Genomic DNA, 24,013 nt, shown 5'->3' with positions numbered 1-24,013 from the left:
AAAACCAGGGTTAAAGTAGTTAATGTTTCTGAATACAGTTTTTTTTTTTTTTTTTTTTGGTGTGTGTGTGTGTGTGGATATGAACTCATAAAGGTTCACAGAGGGTTGGGGAAATAGCACAGAAGTAAATCATATATATTTTTTTCCTTCTTTTTTTTTTGCCTGAAGCCACAGAGGTTCCAGGTTCAATCCCCTATACTACCTTATGCCAGAGCTAAGCAGTCTCTCATTCTTCTCTGATATGAAAATAAATCAATTGAAAGGTTCACAGAGACGACATAAATCGTTTTCTTTAAACCAATAAGAACAAGAAGTTTCCAAATAAATTACTGTTTGTTTGCATGGTATGGCATGTTACGCCTGGACTTTTCTTCTTAAAATTAGTGTTTTGCTATGTTTATTTTTCCTGTAGGTTTCTTTTTCCCCCACGAAAGCATTGCTCAGCTGTGTGTGTGTGTTTTAGTTTTTTGTTGTTGTTGTTTAGTTTTGTGGTACCACCAATTGACCTGGGATCTCTAAGCTTCAGGCATGAAGGTATTATTGTATAATCACTGTGCTATCTCCCCTGGCCTGTTTTTTATATATATATATATATATATATATATATATATATATATATATATATATATATAGTTTTAAACACAAACCCATTACACCGCCTTGCTTCAATTATTTTACATTATAAAGAAACATAATTTTTCAACCCCCCACCACCACCAAATTAACTACACCTCAGAAAGGAGATACCATGGCAAAGCATTTGAAAGAATAGAATGGACCCTAGAGTCAGATTACCTGGGGTCAAAATCTGGTCCAGTATTTACCTGCAGTGCAATTCAAATGACCTAATCTGGCTCAAATGTAGTTTTTGTTATGTGAAGTAGGGAAGGTGATATAATTATCTCCCAGGAAAGTTGCAAGGACTAGCGAAACTAATGGATAAATGATAGACTTTGTTGTTGTTGTTGTTGTTGTTGTTGCTGTTGTTATTATTATTACAAAATCTCTATGAGGGAAACGTCCTGTGGAAATACTATAGAATGATTTTCTGTTTCTTACATAGAAATGAATTGTTCGGGAGTCAGGCAGTAGCACAGCGGGTTAAGCGCAGGTGACGCAAAGCACAAGGACCGGCGTAAGGATCTGCGTTCGAGCCCCCAGCTCCCCACCTACAGGGGACTCACCTCACAAGCGGTGAAGCAGGTCTGCAGGTGTCTTTCTCTTTCTCTCCTCTCTCCATTTTTCTCTGTCCGAGCCAACAATAATGACAACAATAATAACTACAACAATAAAACAACAAGGGCAACAAAAGGGAATAAGTAAATAAATAATTAAATATATTTTTTTAAATGAATTGTACTTGGGGCCAGGCAGTGGTGCACCTGGTTCAGTGCATACGTTTCAATGCACAATGGCCTAGGTTCCAGCCCCAGGTTCCCACCTGCTGGGGCAACGCTTCACGAGTGGTGAAGTAGGGCTACAGATGTCTCTCTGTCTCTTTTTTTCTCTATCTTCCCCTTCTCTCTCAATTTCTCTCTGTCTCTATCCAATAATAAAGACATTTTAAAGAAGTAATGAATTGTTCTTTTCTCTTCCTGGCACAAGATGTAAATCATTATAGCCAGTGTTGCAAATTATAAAATACGCCTTCACTTTTTACAAGTTGCTGATGTTCTATAAATGGATCAAAACTATTCCACAGAAGAATGCTAGCCTTATAGACTAGCTTGTTAAAGACAAATTTAGGTTCAATAAACTGGAAGAGGCTGCAGGCATCTGGAATATGTTATTACCTACCAAGACTTTCATGTTTAAAACAATCTTTCCAACATGAATGTCTTTTCTTACTAGGATTTTGTCAAGTGACATCACCAGGTGCAAGCAGGATCCTTTTTTAATCACCGGCTCAGTATAATCTGACTTCTTTCATGTTCCCTGCAGTTAAGTAGGTTGTAAGTTACAAAATACTAGATTAAGACTTGGAGAAAATAAATGATTTGACCCAGATCACAAGTAAAGTAAGTGATAGAAATAATATTCAAACACTGTTCATCTGCTTGAAAGCCCATCATGTTCTTTGCACTATGGCTTCTTGACTCAAAAGAAACAATCACTTACTCTTCCCCCCCCAATTTTATTACCTTTATGTATTGGATAGAGACAGCCCGAAATAGAGAGAAGGGGGAAATAGGGAGAGAGACAGAGAGACACCTGCAGCCCTGCTTTACCACTCTCAAAGCTTTCCCCCTGCAGGTGGGGACCAGGGGGCTTGAACCCGAGTCCTTGTGTATTGTAATGTGTGTGCACTTCAGCCAGGTGCACCACTACCCGGCCCCACAATCACTTACTCTTTATGATATATACAAGCTATATATAGAAAGCTACACCATCACTGATCTGGAATATTTTTGTTTGCCAGCAAACAGAAACTAGATCCTGTGGATTGGCAGCTAGAAGATGCTCTTAATAAAATCAGCCGCATTGAGAGATTGATATAATGCCCTGTTGTTTTTTTGACAACAAGAAAGCCTGGTCAGCTTTTTCAAAGCGAGGACCACAGGGAAGACAAATGTTCTCCTCTTCTCTACCTCATATGATGTTTACGGTTTTTGTTTGTTTGTTTGTTTTTCTACTTCATTTTTTTCTCTATGCCTTTCTAGCAGGTTTTTTTCCCTTCTGTTTTTGGTTTTTTTCCTCTCCTGATTGGCATTCAGACTTGTACCACATGGAAATTATGCCACATTAAAGTTTTCTGGCTCAATTTTTTGTTGATTTAATTGCACTTGTTTTATTTTTTGAACATCCATTATGGGAAATCTTTTTTATTAAGCATTGGAATAGTACTGTTTCTAATCACATCTGCATAAATAGGATTTTGTTACATAGCAGTAAAGGGTTGCCAAGGACACGAAATAGTGGGAGATATAAAAACATTCACTTCTGGACATTGTTCTTTGCTAGCATGAAGTTATATTGCCAGGGCAAGGGAGGGAGATAGCATAATGGTTATGCAACAAAAGCCTCTCGTGCCAGGGGTACTAAAGGTCCCAAGTTCATTACCCAGCACTACCATAAGCCTGAGCTGAGCAGTGCTCTTATATATATTTTAAAAAGTCGGGCGGTAGCACAGAGGAGCACATGGTGCAAAGCGAAAGGACTGGTGGAAGGATACCGATTCGAGCCCCCGGCTCCCCACCTGCTAGGGAGTCCCTTCACAGGCGGTGAAGCAGGTCTGCAGGCATCTATCTTTCTCTCCCCCTCTGTCTTCCCCTCCTGTATCCATTTCTTTCTGTCCTATCCAACGATGACGATATCAGTAACAACAACAATAAAACAAGGGCAACAAAAGGGAATCAATCAATCAATCAATAGCAAAAGAGGGAGCCAGACGGTGAGCAGTATTCCATTTTTCAGAAGGTGGCAGGTAGGGAGGAGAAGAAAGAGAGAAACCCCACGAAACTTCTTTCAGTGTGGTGGTTGCCAGGTCTGAACTTGTCCCGTGCACATGGCAAAGCAGCGCACTATCCAAATGAGCTGGTTTTTTCCAGTCAACTTTCTTTTTATTTTTATTTAATTTTTAAGACTCTGTTTATTTATTCATGAGGAAAATAGGAAGAGAGAGAAAGAACCAGGCATCACTCTGGCATGTGTGCTGCCGGAGATTGAACTCACCAGGGATTGAACTCAGGATCTCATGCTTGAGAGTCCAGTGCTTTTTTTTTTATATTTCTTTCTTTATTTATTTCCTTTTTATTGCTCTTGTTGTTTTTATTATTGTTGTAGTTATTATTGCTGTTGATGTTGTCATTGTTGGATAGGACAGAGAGAAATGGAGAGAGGAGGGGAAGACAGAGGGGGAGAGAAAGATAGACACCTGCAGACCTGCTTCACCGTCTGTGAAGGGACTCCCCTGCAGGTGGGGAGCCAGGGGCTGAAACTGGGATCCTCACACCGGTCCTTGCACTTTGCGCCACCTGCATGTAACCCGCTGTGCTACCCGCCAACTCCCGAGAGTCCAGTGCTTTATCCACTGCACCACCTCCCAGGCCACTGAACTTTTTTTTAACTTTTTTTTAAACAAGGTTTGAACCACCCAGATAAACTAAATTGTGTCTTTCTTTCTCATATTCTTATCTTTGTACCATATATGTTGATTGAATAAAGGGGTTGATTTTCTGATAGGTAGCAAAAGTATTTTTGCTATTATTGTTGGGGCTTGGCGCCTGCACCACAAATCTACTGCTCCTGGAGACTACTTTTTTCCCCCTTTTTGTTGTCCTTGTTGATAAGTACTTGATTTTTGTTCCAAATATGTATTATGCAATTTGGCATATATAAGCATGGTAGGGGGCGCGGGAGGTGGCACACCAGAGGTTAAGTGCAAGGAACCGGGTTGGACCCCCCACACACACCTGCAGCAGGGATACTTTACAGGGTGAAGCAGGCTTGCAAATGTCTCTCTTTCTCTCTCCCTCTCAATCTCCCTCTCCCCTTTCATTTTCTCTCTGTCCTAGCCAATAAAATGGGAAAACAGGAACAAAGATGGTTGCCAGGAGCGGTGAATTCATACCTCGGGCACCAAGCCCCAGCCACTGGCGGCAAAATAAACAAACACGGTAGTCGGACTCAGTGCTTCTCACTCTAAATGTGTACACTTTTGGAGGAAAGTCACTTAATCTCTCAGCATCTCAGTTTCGTTTCCTGTAAAAGGAGGCTTTATGATTAGATGATCTCAAAGATGTGTTTTGCACAAAGTCACAATATCTATGGTCATTGCATTAAAAAATTAAGGAATGGCATATTAATATTAATCATTTTAAACTTATTTTAAATTGCATGTAGTGTTTATAAGAAGGTCTCTCTCCTTTATGGTTTTGAAGCAGATACCAAACTGCAAAGTGGGGGTGTGTGAAAATAGTAAAACGTTCCTTTTAAAAAAATCTCTGGTGCCTTCCCTTGGCAGACAACCTCACCAATATGTCCTAGAACCCTAAATCCCCAGAATCCTACCCCACTAAGAAAAGTTAGAGACAAGCTGGGGGTATGGATCCACCTGTCAATGCACATGACCAGTGGAGAAGCAATTATAGAAGTCATACCTCTGACCTTCTGAGCCCCATAGAGATCTCTGGCCCATACTCACAGAGGGTTAAAGAATAGAGAAGCTTCCAGTGGAGGGGATGGGATATGGCACTCTGGTGGTGGGAATTGTGTGGAATTGTCTTATCCTGAGTCTTGTCGATCATTATTAAATCACTAATAATAAAGAAGTTTAAAAATAAGAAAAATAAGCTTAAAAATAACAAAGCAGAACTTGGACTGGGTTTAGTGTATTGCACTAAAGTAGAAGACTGGGGTGGGGCAGGGAGGGTTCAGGTCCTGGAACATGATGGAGAGAGGAGGGCCTAGAGGGAGTTGAATTGTTATGTGGAAAACTGAGAAATGTTATACATGTACAGACTACTGTATTTTTACTGTTGACTGTAAACCATTACTTCCCCTAATAAAGAAAAAAAAATCTGGTGGTTGTGTTTAAGAACAGAGATTTGTTCCAGTAGAAAAATCAACTGTGAACAAAATACAGGTTTCTTTTGTTAAAAGCAAATGTCTAAGGCACATGAAACTTTTTGTCCGCACCATAAATCAAAGAAGTACCAATTAAAACAACAATGAAATGTACTTTAGACTTTTAGATTTTAAAAAATTTCTAAATTAAAGTAGATTTTAAGCAGTAGTATTAAGAAACAAGTACTCAACATACTTGGGGAGTACAAGCTGGTAAAAGTGGTAGGACAATTTGAAAATTTCTTATGACCTTGAAAATGTGTATGCTTTTGACTTGTAATTCTACTTTTAGAGAGATTTGTTTTATATAAATTTATCACAGAAAAGCACAAAATTTTATTTACAAAGATGTTTGTTATAGTGTTATGTTTTACACACACACATTTGGAAAGACAAAAGGTACACACTCAAATATCTAGGTGGCAAGATTATGGGTGACTTTAATTTTCTTTTTCTTTTTTTATTTTATTGTTGTTGATGTCGTCATTGTTGGATAGGACAGAGAGAAATGGAGAGAGGAGGGGAAGACAGGGGGAGAGAAAGACAGACACCTGCAGACCTGCTTCCCTGCTTGTGAAGCGACCTCCCTGCAGATGGGGAGCTGGGATCCTTTTTTCCGGTCCTTGCATTTGCACCACCTGCACTTAACCCACTGTGCTACCACCCAACTGACTCTCTCTCTCTCTCTCTCTTTAACCATAGCACTGCTCAGCCCTGGCTTATGGTAGTGTGGGGAATTGAATCTGGGACTTTGGAGCCTCAGACATGAGAGTCCGTTTGCAAAACCATTATGCTATCTCCCCCTGCCCATGACTTTAATTTTCTTCTCTACTTTTAAATGTTCTCTACATTTTAATATACATCAAAGATTTTTGAATTCCAAAATAATGTACTTTTTCTTTTACAGAAATGTAGACTTGTCTATATTAAGTATAACAGACTATTTCCTTCTCACTTCCACTATCTAATGCCTGCTTGCTTTTATTTCTGAACAGGTCTCCAGGAAAAGTTGGGATTTCAACATTAAAAGTAAGTCCTACTTTCTGAAAGTTCTATGTGTATTTCTACAAGTCTATATATTTTCATTAGTTTTTCTCCCTTATATAATTCATTTTATTTTGCTAAATAATGTCATTGTATCAAGCTAGTATGATTAGGTCACCAAAAATATTAAAATTTTTCATGCTGTAAGGAAAGGACTAGAAATAAATGTTTAGCTTTCCACTAACTTTTATGTGGTGTGTAATTTTTTAGAGCATGAGAAAATACATATATTTGTATGTGTTTAATTGAAAAATTCATGTTTGTATAACCAAAAAAGGCTAACCAAAAACACTTAGATACTTCTTATGGGTACATTTATTTCTGTCATCACAATATATAAAAAGTCAGTCTCAGCCAACGAAAAGAATTTGATACTGAGAAATTATGCCACTCAAGCCATCTTTAGTATCACCAAACAAAACTGTTTATGTCAAATGGAGTACGTATCCTATGTGTATGTCTGTATGTTTGTGTGTCAGTACATATATGTGTGTGTATTATTTGTATACTCAAATATATGGTTTCTTTAGTTCCAATGCCTCGACCTTCTAGTGTTAACACACTGCACACTGATCTCTTTGATAAGTCAGTTGTGCTCTATTTACATGTCATGTTCTATAAGAGTATAAAGGAATGAATTAGTTGTATTAAAATTCATGAGTGGGGAGTCAGGCGGTAGCATAGTGGGTTAAGCACAGGTGGTGCAAAGCGCAAGGGCCAACTTAAGGATCCTGGTTCGAGCCCCTGGCTCCCCACCTGCAGGTGTGTCGCTTCACAGGCAGTGAAGCAGGTCTACAGGTGTCTGTCTTTCTTTCTCCCTCTCTGTCTTCCCCTCCTCTCTCCATTTCTCTCTGTCCTAGCCAACAGCAACGACAATAAAAAAAAAAGCAACAAAAGGGAATAAATAAATATTTAAAAGAAAAAAGAAAAAAATCATGAGTGAATTTTAGCGCCATAGCATTGAGTAGGGAGAAAGACAAGTCCCAGAAAAAGATGTGCAGTGATTCTACGTAAGTTCAAATGCATGTAAAAATGAAAAATATATATATTGTTTAGAGATAAAAGAATAGTGAAAATGGGCCAAGAGATGGCACATCTGCTATAAGGTGCAAACTTTACCATGCAGGAGAGCCTGGGTTAAAGTCCTTGGTACCAAATCAGTACCATATACACCACACAAAGGGGAAGCTTCGTGAACAGTCGAATCATAGTGCGGCATCTCTCCTCTCCCTCTTTCTCTCTCTCCCCCCCAGACAGTCTCTTTCTCTGTGAGATTGAGAAGGAAAAACATAATCCACCATGGAACACTATCACAAAGCCCTGGCAACAATTTAAAAAGAAAAAATAGCAAAACAAAAGAACAGCAAGGGAATGATGACCACAAAGGTTAGGATATCACTCATCTCTAAGGGGAAGAGAAGGTAACGGAAATGGAAAAGGATATTTGAGAACTGAAAACTAATGGTAATCATGTTCTTTTTTTTTTTTTTTTTTTTTTTTTTTGGAGAGAGAGAGAGATGCAGAGGGAGGGAGAGATAGAGAGACAGAAACAAGAAACACCAGAGCACTGCTCAGCTCTGGCTTATGGTGGTGTGGAGGATTGAACCTGTGACTTTGGATCCTCAGGCATGAGAGTCTGTTTGCATAACCATTATGCTGTCTCCCCTGCCCTCCTGTTCTTATTTATAAACCTAGTGTTTAAGAAAGGCTGTGCCATAGTTCTTTATTTCTTATTATAAACCCTTTTATATTTACTAAATGTTTAATAAAACATAAAATAATAAGATACGGGCATGGTTAAAATTCACTTAGGACCAGAAGTAGATGGCTGAAAGTGTAGTTTCTCTCCCTTCACTCAACCCTCACCTTCTAGGCCCCATATCTAGAAACAATTGCTGTTTATGCTTGTGGGTTTAAAAAAAAACAAAACTTAGCTATGAGATATTTTTAGGCTATAACAAATAAGTTTGGGCAATTTACTTTATCTCAGTAATAAAGATTGCATGTAACTTGAATAAAATTAGGTAACAAATGAACTTATTTAATTAATAAATATGAAGTTGGATTTTTTTTTCCTTTCTTTGGAATAATTGTCTAGTCAAGGATGAAATAAAGAAGTCTGGTGTAACCTTCATTCGTAATTCCCATAAGTTATACCTTACTAAGTGCAGTATTGAAACCAAGAATTTGACACTGGTATGATGCATGTGTTTAGGTCTATGTTGTTTGATTACATGTGTATATTCGTGTAACTGACAGCACAATCGAGATACGGATCTATCTCATCACCATAAAGATCTCCATTATGGTGTAAAGGTCACACTCACCTCCTCCTCATCTCATCCTTAACCACAGGCAATCACTAAGCTATTTTCCATCTCTGTTATCTTGCCATTTGAGAAGGTTCTATAAATTAAATCATATGGTCCGTGACCTTTGATAATTGGCTCAAAGAACTGAGATCCATCCAAGTTGTATGCATCAATGATTTGCTCTTTTTCGTTGATAAATAATATTCTCTGATAGAGTTATACTCAAGACTATCAAGTATATTTTATGTATAACAGCATACCTACTAGTATCTTAATCCAAAAAAAAATCTGATGTCATACTTTTAATGTTCTTACAGTCTCACTGAAGTGATGATAATTTGAAATACTGATACTTCTAAAATAGAATATCCTTAAGTACTACAGTGTGTTTAGAGGAAGAAAGGGGAGGTAGAAAAACCATTAGTCAGTCCACTGTTACATGGAATAACAAAAAAGCTTCAGGGAAGAGGGAGAGGTTGTGTCAGGCTTTGAAAACTGGGAGAGATTTGCATAAGTGGATAGAGAAAAATTAGAAGAACTGTTATGTGCTTGTTATATGCTAGGTAGTAGAATGACTTAATCTGCAAAGGCATGAGATTTGCTGGGAGCATTGAAAAACTGGTACGAGCGACCCTTGGTAATGTTGTAAATGTTGGAGTGGTGGAATGGTGGAAAGGTAAAATTGGGGTGAGAATTTGATGGGCCTGGAAAATCAAGTTAAAAACTCTGGACATCAAAAGTTTGAAGTAAGAACTGATAGCACAGCTCACTTGGATGGTGTACTGTTTTGTCATATGCACGACTCAGGTTTGAGCCTGGCCCCCACTGCACTGAAGGAAACTTCAGTGCTGTGCTCTTTTACTCTCCTTTACTGCATTTTCTGTCTCTCTTGAAAGAAAGAAAGAAAGAAAGAAAGAAAGAAAGAAAGAAAGAAAGAAAGAAAGAAAGAGAAGGAAGGAAGGAAGGAAGAAAGAAAGAGAAAAAATGAAGCAAGACATTTAACCAGTCAGTTTTTATATAACTCATCACTGTGGTCTCCTCTTTTATTTTTAGTAGGGAGTTAACTGAAGATAAGTGCTCAAAGAATGGGAGAAACCTTGGCAGGAACAAGATCACATGCAGTGGAAGCCACTAAGAGGCAGTTAGAATGTCAGACCATGAAACCAGCAGTGAGATGGTGCTGATAGGAATGGATAGATAGATTTGCCAACTATTTAAGAATTGTTTCCTGGTTTTTCTTCTCTTTACCATTTTTCTCAGCAAAAAGTGGAGGTAGCACCTCCGAAGTATTTTATCCAGGGTAATTTCTCTAGAAATCGTATTCTCTGGTAGACACTAAATCAGTCCTTTTAACTTGTGACTCAGCAGGAGTTTACCTTATAGGCATTGATATCTCTCAAAAGTTTAAAGTCCAAGATAGTTGTGTTAAAGCCAAATAAAATAGAAGTTTGATCACTGCTTGATAGTTTTAATCAGTGAAAGAATGTTAATGTATGATCTTTGTACATATTTAATTTAAAAAATTGAGATACATGAATTATTAATTGTATCTTTGCCTAGGTAAAGTTAGGGAAAATATCCATGGATTAGTGTTGCACAGTGCTTCTAATCTTCTGATAACTAGCAGTTATTGGAAGCTGATTGGGTAACTTTAATTTGTAGGACAGTGGAAGCTATTTCTCTAATGTTTTAACTATTCTGAATAGCCATCAACTTTCAACTGTTCTCTCTCCCTTATCAAGATTATCTTATAATTGGTTTTGATAAAGGACTATGCTAGTTTTAAAGTAGAATTTACTTAAATACTGTATAAATCTAGGGTGTATATCCACTAATTAAAGAATATGCATGTACGAACTATTGTATTTACTGTCAAATGTAAAACATTAATTCCCCAGTAAAGAAAATTTTTAAAAAAGACTATGCAGAGAATCCATTATACACATGCATTCAAATAATTGCTGTCAGGTACTGAGAAGCAGTGGTAAACAGAACAAAATCCCTGCTTACATTCTTGTGATGCAAGAGAAAGCTAATAAAAAAAAATTCAAGTAAACAAAGTTATTTCAGAGGGTGATAAGTGCCACAAAGACAAATGAAATAAGATGAAGTGATAAAAAGCTCAAGGAGTGAGGAAGCAAATTTAAGGTGGTTAAAGAAGGTGTGTGTGTGTGTGTGTGTGTGCGTGCGCACGCGCGCACACACTTGAGTCTAAAGATGGTAAAGAAAGGTCTGGTTGGCCAAAGTGAAATTGTGGGAGAGGGAGGTGAAAAGTGTAGATGTCAAACTGGGATGTGTGTCAAAAATAATTCATTTCCTCCCTCAGTATGTGTAGTAGCATTAAATTGCTTTGACTTCTATAAATATAAACACGACTTAAGATGGAGGACAACGTGTTAAGATTTGCCAATGTATGATTGTCTTATTTTACCCTGACTTTTTCACAGCAGAAATGCACTATCCATTTCTATCTTCTCTAACCCCCCAACTATATATATATATGTACGTATGTGTGTATGAAATGTATACGTAGATATATATGTATTTATGGTGGGCTTAACTTTTTCATCTGCTCTTGTTTGGGGGATTTCATTGAGCTTCTGATTAAATCTTGATTTCATTTATCTACAGCATGTAGCATTTCAAAGAAACTGTTCTCTGAAGATGGTATTCTTTGTTATATACTTTTGTGTTTCTTAATATTATGGAACAATAATTTGGAAAAAAGATCATTCTTATTTAACTTTGCTTGAAATCTTAAGTTTTTTTTTAAGTTACAAAATGATAGTTCTTTTGCTCCTTGTATAGTCATTAATGTTAAAATATTGGCACATTTAATAATCCTATAGCAAAAACCTTATGCACAACATCCCTGTTGGTATAAAACATCTGGGTATTTATCACTATGCAACTATCTAAATCTTTGATTTACTAATGTTATATTATCTAGTGTGTGCCCATTTTAAGCAGAGTTTTAAATAAGGATGCCATCATTCTGTCTCTATCCCTTTTCTTTTAAAATAGGAAGCAGGAAACACTGTGTACAAAGTTGGAAATGAATCCCCTGTACAAGAATTGAAACAAGATGTATCTAAAAAGGTCTGTAAGCAACAGTGTCAATATCAGTTAACAAATATGAATTTTATATGGTATATTGAAAGCAGAAGAAATCTGTATGCTTTCACTATAGTGTTCTTTACTTGGTGGGGAATTCAGTAAAATGTCTTTTAAACCTGTTTAAATGTGATTTAAGACACATCTGGCTTTATAGATGTTTTTGTAGTCAAAATGGTATTTTATAACCAGTTTTTTGAAAATAGTTTGTACTTTTTAATTTTTCATGCTTATATTTTTATTATAATAAGCTATAGCTACTCTTGAGGTTACTACTAGGCATTAAAAGTAATTAAACACTCAGTGCAGCAAATTCTGATGTCTGTAGGATTCAGAGGTTACAAGAAGTCGTCACTCATAGTACTTTTGATACGTTTTAGAGAATCAATGCTATGAACTTAAGAGTTTGGTCTTCTATTTTTGTTTTTTTTTGCCATCAGAGTTATTATCACTGGGCTTGGTGTCTGCATGACAAATTCACCATCCCCAATGGCCTTATTCTTTTTTTTTTTTTAAATAGAGACAGAGTTGGGAGGAAATAGAGACACCTGCAACACTGCCCCACCACTTGTGAAGTTCCCCCCTGCAGGTGGCGACCAGAGGCTTGAATCCCGGTCTTTGCACATGATGAAATGTGTGCCCAGCCCCCAAAGTTTGGTTTTCTAAAAGAGATTGCACACAGGATAAAAAATTTGACAGTGAGTAGTTCTCAGTATAATGTAAAGGAGAATGGATAGTATGTGTGTCCTTTTTTTAAAAAAACTTTAAAAAATTAAGTATTTTCTATTTATGTATTATTGAATAGAAACATATAGAGATTGAGGAAACAGAGATAGAGAGGGAGAGAAACAGAGAGAGACATACTTTCAGCCCTGCTTCACTACTCATGAAGCTTTCCCCCTGCAGGTAGGGACCAGGGGCCTTGAACCTAGGACCTTGAGCACTGTTAATGTGTACACTGAACTCGGTGTGCCACTGCCTTTCCCCTTCCCCCACCCGATAGTGTGTGTTCTTTAATGTCTACTAGTTCTTGAGCATTTTCTGTGCCTTGAGTTTGTGAATTTCCAGAGTTCCTATAAGATGTCACGGTCTGCCTCCTAGAATTTTTCATCAACGATGCTAATGACATTTTAGGCTAGGCGATATATTGTTCTGAAGGGAGGGAGCCACTACCCTGTGGATTGTAGAAGGTTTAGCAGCACCCCTGGCTTCTGCCCATTAGATGCCAGTAGATTCTGTACCACCCTCGCCCCCACCCCATAGTGACCATCAAAAATGTCTTCAGGCAAAGAAAATGGCCAGGGGAAATTGCCTGCACTAAAAATCCATTTTTCTGACTTTATGAAATCTAGGAATTTAATGGACAGGACTTTTTTTTTCTCCTACAAAGGAGAACTTTTCTTCTTGAGGAGTGGTAATGTATGTGTATGAACATAAATAAGTGGTACTTTTTTTTTTTGCCTCCAGGGTTATCACTGGGGCTCAGTGCCTGCACTATGAATCCACTGTCTGGAGGCTATTTTCCCCCCTTTTGTTGCTCTTGTTGTTTATCGTTGTTATTAGTGCTGTCATTGTTGTTGGGATAGGACAGAGAGAAATCGAGAGAGGAGAAGACAGGGGGAGAGAAAAATAAGACACCTGCAGACCTGCTTCACCACTTGCAAAGCAACCCCTCTGCAGATGGAGAGCCAGGGGCTCAAACTGGGATCCTTTCACTGATTCTTGCGCTTCGCACCATGTTTGCTTAACCCATTGCACTACCGCCCGGCCCCCATACCTTTTTTTTAAAACATGAATTGCCCACAACTCCATGCTGTCTTGATTTTTCAACATTCTCTTCTAGTCTTATCTATAATATATATTATATATCATATAATACTGTAGATATATTTGCATACATATGTAAATATATTTTATTTTCCTTTTCCTCTTACCATTTATTATTTATTTATTTATTTATTTTTGCTACTAGGCTTATTGCTGGGGCTCACTGCCAGCACTATGAATCCACCAGTCCTGGCAGCCATTTTTCCTTTTATTTTTATTTGACAGGACAGAGATAAATTGAGAGATATGGGGAGGTGGAGAGGGAGAAAGAGGCACCTGCAGACCTGCTTCACTACTCATGAAGTGACCCCCCCCTCTGCAGGTTGGGAGCCGGGTCCTTGTACATGTTAATATGTGAGCTTAACCAAATGCATCACTTTCTTCTTTCCCCCTCCAAAAAATTAATCTTGTTGATACTGAAAATGAAAACAACTAAAATTCTATAAAATGGGGGAGGGAGCGAGAGAGTGAGCTTTAGCATTGCTCCACCACTTGTAAAGCTTCCCTCCTTGAAGTGGGGGGTCAAGACTTGAACCCCCTTAAGTATCACTTTTTAAACTCCACTCCCTTTATAAACTGAATAAAGTATCATATAGTGTTGATAAAGATTAGTAAAAGTCCAAGGGATAGACTCTGGACCAATAGAAGCTCTAATCCCAAGAAGTGCATATTTTAGTAGAGGTGAGTAGCTAAACACAAAACTCTTTTTAAAAAAATGTATTTATTCATTTCTTTATTACTGGATAGAGACAGAGATTGAGAGGGGAGGGAGAAGGAGAGAGACACCTGCAGCTCTACTTCACCACTTGTGAAGCTTTTCCCCTTGCAGGTGGGGACTAAACACAAAACTCTTACGTGATAATTTTTAAAGGCAAGCAGGCTATTATAAGAATATCAGGGGACTTCCTATTTTGAGTAAGAATGGGGAAGGGCTTGTGGAGGAAGTAACAGCTTAGCTGGATCTTGATGACTAAATAAGATTTGGGCAGGCAGAGTTGGGAGAGGAAAGGCATAAGTAGAGGCATGGAGATAAAGAAGGTGCAGAATGTATGAAGATAAGTCCAGAAACTAAAGTTAGGGACAGATACAGTCATTAATGCCTGGGTCATTCTAAATCATCTGGTTTTTTATTTTATAGTTACTGTCAAAGCCGGGAGTTTTTTTTGAAGCAAGGAGGTGGTATTACTGCCATCTTGGTCTTGATTTTCACTGTTCTTTTGATCTGTCCCTGTTTACTACTTCTTAAAATACAGGGGACAGATTATTGGGGAAATGAAAGGGGTACGGTACACATGAGCTAGCTCATCCCATGGGGCATATATATTTTTCCCATTCCACCAGGGGTCTTATTGATTGGACTTTGTGTGAACACTGCAGATCCACTGCTCCCTCCCAGCAGCCATTTTTCCTTTTTTTTTTTTCCTTTTTGTTTTTGTTTTTTTCAGTAGGACAGAGAAATTGAGGGGGGGAGACACACAGAGGGAAAACTAGACGCCTGCAGACCTGCTTCACCACTTGTGAAGCATTCCCTGCTGCAGGTAGGGAGTGGGGGTTCAAACCCAGGTCCTATGTGTGCTTAACCAGGGTGTGCCCCAGGTCGTATCCTGTACCACCTTACCATGCACAAGGCCTTGGATTAGAGCTCCAACCCCATATGGAAGCACCATGGACAGTGTAGCACTGTTCTAGTAGCTTTCCCTCTCTCACCTTTCTGTTTTCCCCTCTCTCTCTCCTTTCTTTCCCTTCGCCCACAAAATAATTTTTATATATGCATGCCAGGGCCAGGTTGTGGCACACCTAGTAAAATGCACACATTACAGTACATAAGGATCCGGGTTCAAGGGCCTGTAGGGAAGATTTTTTTTAAACTATTTTTTTCTTTTTGTTTCCCTTGTTGTTTTTGATTGTTATTGTAGTTATTACTGTTGTTATTGATGTCATCATTGTTGGATAGGACAGAGGGGGATGGAGAGAGGTGGAGAGAGATCTGCAGACCTGCTTCACAGCCTGTGAAGCGACTCCCCTGCAGGTGGAGAGCCGGGGGCTCGAACCGGCATCTTTTTTTTTTGTAATTTTTAAATTTTTTTTATATTTTCATATTACAGAATTACAGGTCGTCAGGGGGTTTGAATCCATACCATTCCCACCACCAGAGTTCTGAATCTTCACTCTCCCCACTACAGTCATGGGCCAGCCGTCCTCTCTACAACTATCTGTCCACATTTATACAAAGTTGACCCTTCTTTTCCTGATTCGATTCTCTCTTTCTAAACCACTCATGATGTCATAACTCCCTCCATATATCCATCTCCTTTCCCTTCTCTCTCTCTGATGGAGCCGGAGTGCAGAGTCCTCTTACCTTCATCCTATCACTTCTTCCCCTCTTGGAGTATGGATCAAGGTTGTTTATGGGGAGTGGAAGGTAGGCGTTCTGGCTTCTGTAGCTGTTTCTCCACTGAGCATGGGCATTGACAGGTCGATCCATACCCCCAGCCTGTTTCTATATTTTCCTAGGCCAAAGCTCTGGAGAGGTGAGGGTCCAGGACACATTGGTGAGGTCATCTGCCCAGAAAAGTCAGAGTGGAGTCATAGTAGCATCTGCAGCCTGGTGTCTGGAAGATGGCATGACCTAAGTTGAACCGGGATCTCTACACCAGTCCTTATGCTTGGTGTCACCTGCGCTTAACCCACTGTGCTACTGCCCGACCCCCAAGGGAAGAATCTTTTTTTTTCCTTTTAAAAAATTATTTATTTATTTATTCATGAGAAAGATAGGAGGAGAGAAAGAACCAGAGATCACTGTGGTACATGTGCTGCCGGGGATTGAACTCGGGACCTCATGCTTGAGAATCTAGTGCCTTAGCCACTGCGCCACCTCCTGGACCACCCAAGGGAAGAATCTTAATAAGTGATGAAACAGTGCTGTAGGTATGTGTGGGGTGTGCGTGTGTGTCTCTTTCTGTCTTCCTATTCCCTCTCAACTTCTCTCTGTCTCTGTCCAAAACAAATAATAATATAGAAAGCCACTCAGCAGTAGCACTGCATGTACACAAAATCCTGAATTCACACCCTCCCGGGCCCCACGCATGGTTGGTATTGTAAATAGATATTGTGGGGACATAGTAAGAGTAGAAACATGACTTTGTTCTCCAGAAATTGATGATTAATGAGAACAGGTCAGGGAAGTGCCCCCAGAGTAGAGTGCAGGACTTGCATGTTATGAAGCCCTAGGCTCGATCCCTGACACTGCATAAGTCAGTGCAGTGCTCTTATGTGTCTCTCTTCTAAAAATAAATCAATGTTCATAGTAACAGGACTGATAGGACTCAGAGAAAAGATATTGTTGTCAGATAGGGGATTAGGGGAGATTTACAGTTTTCATTTTGAGCCTTACTGTTAAGCTTACCGATTATTTCTTTTTTGAAAACAATTTATTTCATTCATGAGGTAGAGAGAGAGAGCGGGCATGCAGAACAGACACACAGACATCCCAGAGTAGCTCTTTAACATGAATTGCCAGGGATCAAACTTGGGACCTCATGCTTGCAAGGCCAGAGCTCTACCTGTGTGCCACCTCCCAGGCTGCATATGATTATTTCCGACCTTCATATTTAGCTCACACTTACTATGCTCACTTACATCCCATTTACTTCCAGCAGATAAAACTACACTTCTTGCTTCATGTAGCTACGAGAGGCTAAGAAGCTCAATTGTACTCTTTTCTGTTATCTAATTCCCTTACCTGCAGAGAAGCCTCCTTGCTTCTCTTTTTCATATAGTTTTTAAGAATCTGTAATGTTGAGAGTCAGGCAGTAACACAGCGGGTTAAGCGCAGGTGGCACAAAACGTAAGGATCCTGGTTCAAGCCCCCGGCTCTGCACCTGCAGGGGAGTCGCTTCCCCTCCTCTCTCCATTTCTCTCTGTCCTATCCAATGATGACATCAATAACAACAATAAGAAGAACAACGATAAACAACAAGGGAATAAATAAATAATTTGTAATGTTGTTCGTTACAAAATGGCATACTTACATTGCTGCTCCCCCTCCCCCCCGATTTTGTTGAAGGAAAACAATACAGCTACCATAGAAGCCTTTGAGATAATTAGAAAATGCTGCATGTTCTGGGTCAAATACATGGTGGACCTGCTTTCCTTCTCTAAAACTATATAACCTTCCTTCTGCTGACTTGTTTCCTCTCATCTTACAGAAAGCCTAGGTAATTTCTTGTAGCCTATCCCAGAAGTTAATAGCCAGGCTTTCTGAACATAGCAGACTGTTGACTCTAAGTCTTTGCTTAATCATTTTTCAACCTTATCTTACTGGTTTATAGTATTTGGTCCTTTTTTTTTTTTAAGATTTATTTACTTACAGGAGTGGGGGGGGGGGCGGAAAGAAAGAGAACAAGATCATCATTCTGGCATATGCACTACTGAGGATTCAGCTCGGGACCTCATGCTTGAGAACCCAGTGCTTGCTTTAGTCACTGCACTACCTCCTGGGCCCCTTGTTCATTCTTAAAATGACTGTTGTTCAGTTTCGATTACCACTGAGGTATTCAAATGATCATTAATCACTTTATTGACAAATTCAGTGGACTCTAGCTAGTATTCCTTTAGCAACATGAGCTAGGTCTAAGATAAGTACTCGAAGATTGATAACTCTTGGAACATGGGGTATGCTGGGAAGTCGGGGCTGAATATTACTGACTGAGCAGCAGTAATATCCAGTTCAGTGTAGTATGGATTTGTGGCAAGCCAGGTCAGGACAGGCCCCGTGACACATTCTGTTAACTTCGGGGAGCAAAGGAATTGAGAAAGCTGAAGTCAGCTGTATTTGGGCATGGTAGGAGGATAAGTAGGCTGGGAGACCTAATGTATTAACAGAGGTAAGTTTGTATTTTCTAAAATGTAATTTCTTCTAAATGTTGCTAGAGGACATAGAAAAACTGTTTGTAGCTTTCAGCTATACAAGAGAAATAAAGGAGGGAAAAGCAAGGTCAAATTAGTGTCTGAAAATTTTTCATGGTCCTGCCATCTCTGAATAGTGAGGGTAGTAGGTTGAGTCTGTTTAAGAATGTCAGTCTCCCTGAATCTGCTGATTTTTTCCTTATAGACTTGAGTTCAGCAATGAATAACTAGTATCCTTGTCCTAAGTGATGTTTGTTCTCATGAATTTGTTAACTAGATTCAGGCCAACAGACTGTTAACTGCAGTTAACTTGGCGTACATATATAAATGCACTGTGACATGAATCTAAATGTAAATCGAGGTCTGAACTATATTTTACAGAATAGACTACACTTTTGTGATTATACATGCTAACAAAGATTCTCTGTTATAATGGTTTTGAGTGCAAATTCTGGAACCAAACTCCCTGGATTTTTGCCAGCTTCATCATTTACATTGTGATGTTAGACAAATCATCTAATCCCTTTATGCCTTAAATCCCTCATTTATTACACAACAATGATAAGGGAAATATAAGGCTATTGTGATGAATAAAATATGTGATGTGTTAATAATGTTGCCTATAAGTACTGTATAACTGTTATTATCTTATTGTTAATATCTTCATTTTTTTTTAAAAAAGCTGCTTTTTAATCTCTCATCAGATTATTGAAAGTATTATTGAGGAGAGTCAGAAAGCACTGGAACATGAAGATGATGACTCTATGGATTCCAAAGAAAAAGAGCTCTCTGATCAGGCTGCTGCCATTCCTGTCATGACTGAAACAGACCTTAGCAATATACCTGGACTGTTAGCCATAGATGAAGTACTACAGGAAGAGTCCCAAAAGGCAGAAAGTCAGAATGCCTTTGAGGAAACAGAATTAGAATCACAAAAGTGTTTTCCTTCTGATGACACCTGTGAGAAGCCAGGAGATGAAACCACTCAGTTTACTGAAAGAAGTTTAACTGAGCAGCAAAGTGTGTCTGAAACTGAAACAGAAGGATTAGACCCGGAAGCCATGGAAGTAAAACAAAGCGATGATCTAGAACCTGTATCCTCAGACTCCTTACCTAGTAAAGATTCTGCTGCTGTGGAAGAAGTGGCTCCTGCCAAACCGCCAAGACAACTTACTCCAGAACCTGATATCGTGGCTAGTACAAAGAAGCCAGTTCCTGCACGTCCACCCCCTCCGACTCATTTCCCACCTCCTAGGCCGCCACCTCCATCTCGTCCTGCTCCACCACCAAGAAAAAAGAAAAGCGAATTGGAATTTGAAGCTCTTAAAACACCAGATTTAGATGGTAAGTATTAACTGAGAAGTCACTTTCTTAATGGGGCTATCTGGGAGTTAAAACTGTTTAACTTACTGTTTTGTTTTTTTTTCTTCTCTATAAAACCAGGTTGATGACTGACTTACAAAAATTATTTCAGGGATAAAAAGTGAAAATGATTGTATTTATAATAAGTTCCATTATGATAATTAAACATTTTGGCAGAATTTGGACTTTCAAACCTGTTAACTGTTAGAGTGTCAGCATGGAAGGATGAAAGAACTTGAAATTCGAAGACTTAACATCTGAATTCAAGTTCTAGACCTCTTGATGTCTTATTTTTCCTTTCTTTTCTTCTTCTTCTTTTTTTTAACCAGAGCATTGATCAGCTATGGCTTATGGTGGTGATGCAGGGGATTGAATCTGGGACTTTAGAGCCTCAGGCTTGAGAGTCTTTTTGCATAACCATTATGCTATCTACTCCCTCCCCTTTGATGTTTTAAATATATAGCCTTGAGGATTTCAGATAACTTGTTTGGGCCCTGATTTCCCCACATCTTAAATGAGCTTTTAAAAACAACTTTACCTACAGGATTATTGTTACCTACAGGAATCAAAGGGTAAAACACTTTTTAAGCTATGAATAAGATCTAGTATAAAACGTAGTAGTTATTATTACTGTTGTTGTCATTATTGCAGTTCCCAAAGACAATATTCCATCTGAAACTCTCCTAACTACAAGCATGGCTTCAGAGAGTGCAGTGAAGGACTCTCAGCCTTCTCTTGATCTAGCAAGTGCTACCAGTGGAGATAAAATAGTTACTGCTCAGGTTGGTGGATTTGTATTATATTTGGTATAGACTTTATCAGCTTTCTACAGCTGACTAGTTTGTTGATTGTTGAACCTCCTTTCTTCAGGCCAAAGATTTCCTTGTCCCCAAAATCTGGCTTCCTCAAATCCCTTAGCAGCTCCACTACTAGCTGAGTGAGTCTAGCAAGCTATTCCCCCATTTTGATATCAGTCAATCCAATTATTATTTTCATGTTCCTGCCCTATAATGATCAAAATCCTTTGTTTTTATAATTTTCATTCAGAACAATGAAAATAATTCACATAAGTGCCTATATATACACATCTATGAGGCAAAAGAAAGAATAATAGCTTGTCTTTATAGGGTCCCCAAGTGAAGAACGATCTTTACATTTTCAAGGGTTGTTAAAATATAGAGAGAAAAGGGAATATTCAACAAAGATTATATGCGAAGCAAACAGCCTACCATTTTTACTGCCTGGCCCGCCACAGAAAAAGTGTGCTGACCCAAGCCTTCAGATATCTGATAGCAGCAGTTTCAATGAGAACATTCATTTGATTTCAAAACCACTAAAACCTGTGTCGTTTATACGCCAATGAAAAAAAGAACCACGAAGACCATTTCATGGACGATGATAGTTTTAGTACCTAATGCTTTTGAGCATGCTGGGAATAATGAAGGACTGGAATGGAGTGTTCCATTTTAATGTTGAGTGAGTTCCATTATCTGAATTAGAGAACTTGTTAGAATTATGCATGGTAATGAATAATTGAATATTTATAGAAACTGTCTACTTTCTCTTTATAAAATTATATTTTCAGGAAAATGGAAAAACATCTGATGGGCAGATAATAGCAGATGAAGTTATGGGCCCTCAGAGACCAAGATCCAACTCTGGGAGAGAGCTTACTGATGAGGTATAATTCAATTTAAAGTATTCTTAAAAACATAAGATATATATTAAAAAAATCATCATGGAAGATGAAGAATTCTGGGCATGAATGGTTGCTTGTCAATGTGAATGTATTAGGTTGTCAGAAAAGTCATGGCATGTTTTGCATAGGAAAACATAGAAAAGTATGTCATGACTTTTTCCGACAACACAGTATTTCATGCAACACAGTGTACAAATAAAAATGGTTAAAGTGGGAGGTCGGGCTGCAGTGAGCAGCGGGTTAAGCGCACATGGTGCAAAGCGCAGGGACCGGAATAAGGATCCCGGTTTGAGCCCCCGGCTCCCCACCTGCAGGGGAGTCCCTTCACAGATGGTGAAGCAGGTCTGCAGGTGTCTATCTCTCCCCCTCTCTGTCTTCCCCTCCTCTCTCCATTTCTCTCTGTCCTATCCAGCAATGACAACAATAACTGCAACAACAATAAAAACAACAAGGGCAACAAAATGGGAAAAATGGCCTCTAAGAGCAGTGGATGCATAGTGCAGGCACCAAGCCCCAGCAATAATCCTGGAGGAGAGGAAAAAATGGTTAAAGTGGGGTTAAGAAGGTAGCTCAGAAATAAAGTACAGGGTAAAGTTGAGTTGGGCTGGGTAAATAACATAATGGTTATAAAGGAGAGTTTCATAACTGAGGCACTAAAGCTCCCATTTTCAATTTCCCACTCCACCATAAGCCAGAGCTGAGCAGTGCTCTGGTATAAAATAATAATAATGATAATAATAGTAATAATAATAATGATAATAAATATTATCTAACAATATAAGACCTCAAAGTTGAGAGTACTCACATTTTTTTTAATCTTTAAAGGAAGGGAAAATCTTACTGAAATGTAAATTCTGTACCATGTATATTTTACAGCAATTGAGCTCCCACACCTATGGACATCTAATTTTAGACAAAGGGGCTCAAATGGAGAAAGGAGAGCCTCTTCAACAAATGGTATTGGGGAAATTGGGTGGAAATGTGCAGGAGAATTAAAATGAACCACTACATTTTACCACACACAAAAGTAAACTCCAGATGGATCAAGGACTTGGATGTTGTACCAGAAACTATGAAATACTTAGAGGATAATATTGGCAGTACTCTTTTCCATCTAAGTTTTATAGACATCTTCAATGACAAAAGTCAAAGTCCAAGGAAGACAAAAATAAAAATAAACCAATGGGACTACATCAAATGAAAAGCTTTTTCTTTCTTTTTTTTAAAATTTTTTTAATTTTTAATTTAATTTTATTTTATTATTTTCCCTTTTGTTGCCTTTGTTGTCTTTTTTATTATTGTTGTAGTTATCGTTGTTATTGATGTCGTCATTGTTAGGACAGAGAGAAATGGAGAGAGGAGGGGAAGACAGGGGGAGAGAAAGATAGACACCTGCAGACCTGCTTCACCACCTGTGAAGCGACTCCCCTGCAGGTGGGTAACTGGGATCCTTACTCTGGTCCTAGTGCTTTGTGCCATGTGTGCTTAACCCACTGCGCTACTGCCCGACTCGCCCATGAAAAGCTTTTTCACAGCAAAAGAAATCACTCAAACAGAGAATGGGAGAAGATCTTTACATACCATACATCAGACAAAAAGCTAATAACCAAAATATATAAAGATCTTATCAAACTCAGCAACAACAACAACAAAAAAAACCAAATGACCCCATTCAAAAGTAGGGAGAGGCTATGAACAGAATATTCACCCAAAAAAGAGGTCCAAATGGCCAACAGACATGAAAAAAAGCTTCAAGTCATAGATTGTCAGAGAAATGCAAATGAAGACAATAATGAGATAGATACTACTTCACTCCTGTGAGAATGTCATACATCAGAAAGGATAGTAACAACAAATGCTGGAGAGGATGCAGGGTCAGAGAACCCTCCTGCACTGCTGGTGGGAATGTAAAATGTTCCCACCCCTGTGGAGAGCAGTCTGGAGAACTCTCAGAAGGCTAGAAGTGGACCTACCCTATGACTCTTCAATTCCTCTCCTGGGGATATATCTTAAGGAACCAAACATACCCATCCAAAAAGATCTGTGTGTACCTATGTTCGTGGCAGTGCAATTTTTAATAGCCAAAATGTGGAAGCAACACAGATGTCCCAACAACGGATGAGTGGCTGAGAAAGTTGTGATATGTTTACACTGTGGAACACAACTCAGCTATTAAGAATGA

The 24,013-nt window shown here is 38.8% G+C and overlaps 1 protein-coding gene across 2 annotated transcripts in view; it reads left to right on the top strand.

Annotated features, from left to right (window-relative positions):
- WDR44 (WD repeat domain 44) overlaps positions 1 to 24,013 on the top strand; it is a 103,138-nt gene that overhangs the window by 39,384 nt on the left and 39,741 nt on the right. For both annotated transcript variants that reach the window (XM_060183098.1, XM_007530394.3), the window contains 5 exons: positions 6,561 to 6,594; positions 11,946 to 12,020; positions 19,475 to 20,114; positions 20,784 to 20,914; positions 21,718 to 21,813. In XM_060183098.1, coding sequence (XP_060039081.1) covers positions 6,561 to 6,594; positions 11,946 to 12,020; positions 19,475 to 20,114; positions 20,784 to 20,914; positions 21,718 to 21,813 — 976 coding nt within the window. The remainder of the gene's footprint in view (positions 1 to 6,560; positions 6,595 to 11,945; positions 12,021 to 19,474; positions 20,115 to 20,783; positions 20,915 to 21,717; positions 21,814 to 24,013) is intronic.

This window comes from Erinaceus europaeus, chromosome X, assembly GCF_950295315.1.
Source record: "Erinaceus europaeus chromosome X, mEriEur2.1, whole genome shotgun sequence".
NCBI classification, from domain to species: Eukaryota; Metazoa; Chordata; class Mammalia; order Eulipotyphla; family Erinaceidae; genus Erinaceus; species Erinaceus europaeus.
Note: the sequence above shows the minus strand (reverse complement) of the source record. Positions and strands in the feature narration are given on the sequence as shown.